Source organism: Lactuca serriola, chromosome 8, assembly GCF_051521515.1.
Source record: "Lactuca serriola cultivar US96UC23 chromosome 8, Lser_US96UC23_V15, whole genome shotgun sequence".
In the NCBI taxonomy this organism is placed as follows: Eukaryota; Viridiplantae; Streptophyta; class Magnoliopsida; order Asterales; family Asteraceae; genus Lactuca; species Lactuca serriola.
Genome location: NC_136415.1, coordinates 93550256 through 93557622, shown reverse-complemented (window position 1 = coordinate 93557622; position 7367 = coordinate 93550256). Strand labels below are relative to the sequence as shown.

The 7367-nt window shown below is 35.8% G+C and overlaps 1 protein-coding gene across 1 annotated transcript; it reads right to left on the bottom strand.

The window, feature by feature from the left end:
* Positions 1–2409: 2409 nt before the first annotated feature.
* Positions 2410–6864, bottom strand: LOC145067168 (uncharacterized). The gene is made up of 3 exons (XM_079014365.1): positions 6685–6864; positions 3183–3459; positions 2410–2900 (listed from the first exon to the last, which is right to left on the bottom strand). The coding sequence occupies exons 1-3, from the start codon at positions 6862–6864 to the stop codon at positions 2410–2412; spliced, it is 948 nt and encodes a 315-aa protein (XP_078870491.1).
* Between the last annotated feature and the right edge of the window lie 503 nt (positions 6865–7367).

Here is a 7367-nt window from a genome sequence, read left to right as displayed (position 1 = left end):
ATTGAAAAAGAAGTATAAATTCCTCTCCTTTAATTATAGAAAAAAAGACTTTTCAAACCTTGCAACTTTGCGAATTGAAACTTTTTTTTCTATAATTAACATTGTGCTCCCACTAGCATAATAATTACATTCTTATTAGCATAACACTTATGCTCCCACTAGCTTTGACATGTACTCAGAAATCAGCTGGACTTCTAGAAATCAATACTTATTGAATTTCTTTACCAAAGTCCAGATTTCTGATACGATATGTTTTGATGAGATTTTATCTAGGCTTCTGAAATTCATAGAACTTTCCTTAGATAGCTCACATGTGTGTCTAAATTTTTTTAGAACTTACAGCAATAATTCTCACATGTTTAGACCTTTGCCATTTCTCACAATTCGAACTATGAAGAGGGATGTCGTAATCATAACCGAATTTGAGAATGCAAATATCACAACTGCTAACTATTTAAAATCTACTTAGTGAAAGCGTTTCCTCACAATCATTTTCATGAATTGGAGAGAAACCTTATGACACTTAGATTTTTATGGTGTATGTGTTCATATCCATGTGAATTTTTCATAACCATAATCACAAGACAAGGTTAGTGACAAACCCAAACCCATATGGACTAAACTTGTTCAATCTTCATTTCATGCCACCTGGAAGCACATGGCCTGCCATTGCTTCCAAGTTGTTATGCAAACAACTGAGAACTCATAGAACTCACATGTATAGTCAACTTTAACTGGAATGGGCATAGAAACAAAAATATTTCAACACGAAAGGTTACAAACCTAAAGTCGTGTGCTAGTGATTAACAATAGGTTTACTCTTGATTAGTTCTTGAAACTATTCAAGTTCATTAAGACTCCCACTGTCCTCTTGACATATAAGATTCTCTTATCAAGAAACATTCCTTGACAAACAAATATTCAAGAGTTAGTGCGGATTCTTATCAATACAAACACTTCACGCAATTGGTCTTAGTTGGTCTTTGTTTTATCCAAAACATCACAACTTACCAATTTCAAATGTACAAGAGTAGATTACTCTACATTTGATAAGTGTTATAAACCTTTTTTAAGATTATATCACTCAAGTTACAATCTTGGAGTATGACTCTAATACTTGATTTTGGAACAAAGTATAATTCACCTTTTGATTTAACCATTTCAACAATTCACAATTCATCTTCTTAGCCATACAAATGCACTAAGATATCCTTAGAGGATAATTTGTGATATGGTTTTGCATAATCATTGAGGTGATCATAAAACACAATACTAAAGTACTCTCCCATCTTTTCAGATTGGAGAAACTTTTATATTTCTACCTTATTTAATTCTTCTCATTCGTTCTGCCATACACTGAAACCTTTTCAATGATTCAAAATTACACTTAGTCTTGTATGTATAACCATATTTACTAAACCTTAGTAAATTGTAATGAATAGTCTTTTGTGGTGGACCTGACTAGTGCACAACCAAGTGTACCCGATACCCTAGTCCTTCACTTGACTCACATATACAAGTGAACAAGGAATTAGTCTTAATTTCCAAAATATGAAGTTATCATTCATCACACAATACATGTTGCATGATTCCAAGTTTCTATCCAACTGAAACTAAGGTGATGAGAATCTTTCCTTTTTTGGTAAATCTTGACACTACCACAAATGAAAGAATCAAATCCATTTTCCAATATTGCTATCAATGGAAACATATAAGCAACATTTTTCACAAATGCCATTGTAAGGAAACTTAAAATAAGATAATTTTGAAAAAAATTCTTTATTTATAAAAGTTGAGGAAGACTTATCCTTAAAATGCAAATACATATGAAAACTATGTTGTTATCTATTCGTAACAAACTTATCATAACTCTTAAGCAGTAGCTCAAAATTCTGATCATCGAACCATGCGATTAAAATCCATCTCTTCATGATCAGAATCAGCTTACTCTTCCTTTAAGTTTGCTTTCGATTATTCAAAACATCAAAATGTAATTAAATTACATCATGTATTAATAATCTCCAATTAGGAAGTTAATAGAGCTAGATAGTGGATTTTTCCTGAAGTAGAGTCATACACTCTGACTTTACCATCCTTGTGATCTTTCAGGTAAATATTGTAGCTTCGCAACCAATGCTCCTTCTCTTGGCAATATAAACATATGGACTCTTTTGGAATGGTACACATGACTATCTCAAGTTGATCCGAAGATGATGTCATCAACGTAAATTTGGACGGTCATCAAGTGGTCACCATCTTTCTTGCAAAAGAAGTTTGGGTCGACCGATCCTTTTTTAAATTTAGCATGTTTTAAAAAGCGAGTAAGACTTTCGTACCAGGATCTTGGAGCTTTCTTTAGACCATAAACTGCTTTGTCCAGAATGTAACAGTGGTTCAGATATTTTTCATTTATGAACCCTGGTGGTTGTCCACATATACTGTTTCTTCTAGTTCCACGTTCAGAAAGGCACACTTGGCATCCATCTGATATACTTCAAAGTTCTTGTGCGCTGCATATGCCAGAAAGATGCAAATAGATTCCAACGTTGCAACTGGTGTGAAGGTTTCTTCGTAGTTAATTCCTTCTTCTTGGCAATACCCATTAACAATGAGTCGCACCTTGTTTCTTATCACATTTCCCTCTTTGTCTAACTTGTTATTAAACACCCATTTTAGACCAACAACGGATGCATCCTTTGGAGTAGGAATAAGTCTCCAAACCTTGATTTGTTCGAATTCATTGAGCTCCTCCTGCATTGCTTGCACCCAATCAGAGTGATTAAGAGCAATTTGAGCATTTTTAGGTTCAATTTTGGAGATAAACGAGTTGAACATGCAATATTCCACTTTAGAGAATAAAGCAATCTGTTTCGCTTCTTGTTGTGCTCTCGTAAGAACTCCTGAAGACGAATCTCTTATTACTTGAGTTTTTGGATGATCTCATGTCCATTTGGCCAACAGAGGGTAATTAGGCTTGTATATTGGATCCAATTCAACATTCACTTCTTTAAATTCTGACTACACATCTGAATCATCATCTGTATTTTCTTTCTCCCCCTCGAATGATCTATGGTCTTCATTCGGAGTCAAACCCTCCCCATGGAGAGATGGTTCTTTGCTGATTTCAAGGTTTTCGTTCTACCCCTGAAAAGGTGTATGAGTTGAAGAGGTTGAAGTAAAACCATCCCCCTGTGGTGTAGCATTTGCACCTTGTGATCGAGTCATAATTTCAGAGTCTTTCAGGATTGGGTGCTCGTGTTCCATATCTTTCGCAACGTCATCAATGATTTTCTTCAGTTCGTCTTCCTTGTTGTCTGCTGCTTTGGATTCTGAGGAGATGGCCTTTTCTGGCTCGTCGAATAAGATGATGAACTCCTTATAGAGATTGGAGAGTGGAATAGTAACTGGATTCGGCTTGGGAAAGATCTCCTTTGATTGATTGTCATTCTTCTGATACTTCTACAAAGAGTTGTCATCAAATGTGACATAGTAGGTTTCTTCTATCTTTTTAGACTTTTTTTTTGAGAACCCTATATGCCATAGAAGTCAGAGAATACCCCAAGAAAATACCTTCGTCAGCCTTCACATCGAATTCGTTCCTTTGCTCCTTATAATTGAAGATAAAGCAACTGGAACCAAACACATGGAAAAACTTGACGTTAGGTTTTCTATTATTCAATATCTCATATGGAGTGATTGAGAATCACTTATTGATTGATCGATTTTGGGGAAAGCAGGTTTTTCCAATTGCATCCGCCCAGAAGTAAAGTGGGAGATTCACGAATGACAACATGGTTCTCGCAGCTTCGCATAACGATCAGTTTCGTCTTTCAACAACCCCGTTTTGTTGAGGTGTATAAGGATCCGAAAAGTTGTAAGTTTTCACAATAAAAAATTCTTCAAAATCTTGGTTTTTGAATTCTAAATCGTTGTCTCTGTGAATGTTACGAACCAACTTTCGCAATTGTAGCTCAATCTGCTTTATGAAACCCTTGAGCTTAGGAGTGGATTCTGATTTCCGCTTAAGAAAATACACCCAGGTAAATCTGGAAAAATCATCAACAATTAAAAGTATATATTTGTTACCACCAATGCTTTCAATTTCTGAAGGACCACAGAGGTCAATATGGAAAGGTTCAAGTGGTTCTATGACTTTCGTATTCATAATTGTTGGATTACTCTTCCTGCTCTGCTTCCCTATTTCGCACGCTTCACAAAGATGTTCTTTATCAAACTTTAAGAGAGGTAGCCCTCGCACATGATCACCAAGAACAAGTTTATTGATGTCTTTGAAATTGAGGTGTGAGAGTCTTTGGTGCCATAACCAGCTATCATCAGTAGAAGCATTCGTAAGTAGACATATGGCAGGCTTACCTTTGAAGGGGTTCAGATTGAGTGGATACATGTCGCCTTTGCACTTTGACTTGAGGAGCGTTGTTTTGGTCTCCTTTTCGATTATCTCAGATCCCTCATCATCAAACGAAACTTTTAATCCCGGACCAAGAACCAACTGCGAAACAATTATAAGGTTGTGTTGTAAGCCTTCTACATATGCGACCTTGTGAATTTAAAATTCTCCATTCGTGATCATTCCATAACCTTTGATTTCTCCAAGTGAATTGTTGCCGAATTTCACTCCTCCTCCATCCTTTAATGCCCTGAAGTCTCGCAGTTCTTCCATCCTTCCTGTCATGTGATGCGAGCAACCACTATCTATATACCATTTTGAGTCAAACTGCTCGTCATGAATCACTTACAAAAATCAAAGATATTTAGGAACCCAAAGTTGTTTGGGTCCACATGAGCCTTTCACAGAAACAGGAAAAGTAATAGCACCATCAACTAAATAAGATTTTTTTGTCAAAGTGGTGCGATCTTTCTTTGTAATTTGAAAAACAGTGATCCTATTATCTTTTAAGTTCTTATCCTTTGTGGATATTTTTCTTTGCTAGTTTTGGATCTATTGGTTAACAACATTCTTCTCAACTTTCTTTTCGGACCTCTTAAGTGGAATTTTAGGCTCCGAAACTATCTTTTAGCTAAACGTGAGACATTCTTGTTAGGATAGAAGTGAGACTTTGTCTTTTCCATAGGTTTCGCATGATTTGAAAAAGATGGTTTTTGAAAAAAAAATTACTTTGAAACCTGTGGAGTATGAGACTGAGCTCGTGGAAAAGTCTTAGGGTTCGCATGTGAAGAGACGTTCACATTTGGATTAGATGACTTTTCTTGATACACAAAGTTGGGATTTTTGGATTTCCACAAATGCTTTCTTTCCTTCAGATTTTTGTTATATCTCACATTCCTTTGAAGTTTTTGAGCTACAAACTGCTCAGAATATTTATGAATATTTGCCCTAGATTTTGGCTTTAGAATGGGAGTTTCAGTTTGAATGGATGATGTTTCACATGGAACATTATTTGTTCTGCTTGCACTCCATTTTTCGTAGCTCGAGTTGAATTTATTCAGTGGTTCTACTACATATCTGCTCTTCGTTTTTTAACAGGTCATTTCAGAGAGACCATCGGTATCTTCAGCATTGCCGAGTGGAGCTGACTGGAAAAATTCATCATAACCATCTTTATTGTCCTCTTTAACCATGGATGTTAGTTCTGCGGTATGATTTTTATTCAGTCCCTTGGTTGTGAAAACTTGATTGGGAACAGTTTGAACTTTTGGAAAAATAATTGCTTTTTCTTTTAAAACATTTGATTTAACTTCAAAAAACATGCAAATGCAACTGAATTTTTAGAAATTAAGACTTTTGCATGTTCAGGTTCGCTTTTAACAAATTCAGAGCAATCAACCTCATCCTCCACAGAGATTTCACTCATATCACTATCATCGTCGAATTCAGATGTGTTTTCAACATTAAGTTTGTTTTCTGAATTCAACTTAGTGTTTAATGAGTCAAACTTCTGCACAGTATCAGATTTGATTTTCTCTTTGTCATTTTTCATCCAAAAGTTGTTTCAACATATTTTTGTGATCTTTGGACTTTATGAAATATTCAATTTTGTCCAGTCTTATTCTGTAGGCATCCGAGACTTTGTCAGGTGAGACGATGGTTTCACAGCTGTAACAATCTGCGTCTATTTCGTCCTCTTTCAGCTCAAGAAAGGGCAAAATCATCTTATGATTTTTCTTTCGAATTTCACAATCATGTTGTAACTGGGTAATATTAAAATAAAGTCTTTTAGAAATCATACAAAAAATGTTTCGCTGTTTTAAAAGCCCCAAATTATCTCTTCCCAAATAAATCAACTCATCCCTAGACCTAGACAAATCTGACTCCAACTTTTCAATCCACATGCGCCTCTCTTCACTTTTGTTCGAAACCCTGCTGAGTTGATCGGTTAAGTTAGAATTATTCAAACGGTTTCTTTTTAAAATTTCACTTAAACTAGATACCGTATATTTTAGATCATCTAATTCAGTTTCGTATTGAGACACATGAATATTTAGAGATTTAGGAATGGTGTGTACCTTGTTTATCACCTTCTCGTATTCGCTTATCTACTCTGGTACGGGTTTCACAGCGATATAACTGTCGGGAACACGGCCGCCATCAGTAGCGTATGCTCTGAGCTCCGAACCTTCATTTGTTACCATCAATCACCTTCCACTGAACTGTTATATATCTACTTTAGACACGAAGCTTCTCCCGTGAGTTGGCTTACGCACCTCTTCGTATTCAGAGTTAGCTGACCACACTTCGACTCTGCCAAACTTATCATCCTGTTCCTGCATAATTAAAGTAGGTTTAGCATCTTCAACACTTTTCTTCTTCTTGATTTCCTCCAGCTTTTTGAGGAAATAAGCTTTATCATCCTCCTCTTCCTTCTCATTCTTTCGTTGCAGCATGCACTCCTTTGCTAGATGATTTTTTCCATGACAATATTTATAGTCACAGCCGAAGTCACCTATAAGCTTCTTCTCCTTCTTCGTTTCTTCCTTTTGAGAGTTGTTTTCACTCTCACTGTTGAATCATGGAAGTGAACCTCTTAAACTTCGTCTACCGCAACTCTTAAGATCCGCAGTCATCATTGATCAGCTACCGCATCCGCAGTCATCATCATCCGCAGTCACTATCCTACTTTGTTAGATTAGTCTTTTATATGTTTGTCTTAGTATACACTCTTTTGTCCAGTATGCCTTGTATGGCTACTCTTAACAATTAGGACTAATGTAATCTGTGAGTCTCTATAAATAGAGCTCAATCTTTCTCACTTAATATATCTTTGAGACTATCAATTACATCTCTCAATTACGCATCTTAAATCTCTCCTTACTCTCAAAGTTCACCAGAACATAACTGATTATTATTTCTCTTTAGAGCAAGTCATTCTTGACTTAATCACTAAGTT

Coding starts and splice junctions, on each gene's coding strand:
- LOC145067168 (XM_079014365.1), bottom strand. CDS start 6,864: ATGCTGCAACGAAAGAATGAGAAGGAAGAGGAGGATGATAAAGCTTAT. Junction 3,460..6,684: donor CTAACTCTGAATACGAAGAG/GTGCGTAAGCCA, acceptor AACTCTTTGTAG/AAGTATCAGAAGAATGACAA. Junction 2,901..3,182: donor TGCTACACCACAGGGGGATG/GTTTTACTTCAA, acceptor ATTCGTCTTCAG/GAGTTCTTACGAGAGCACAA.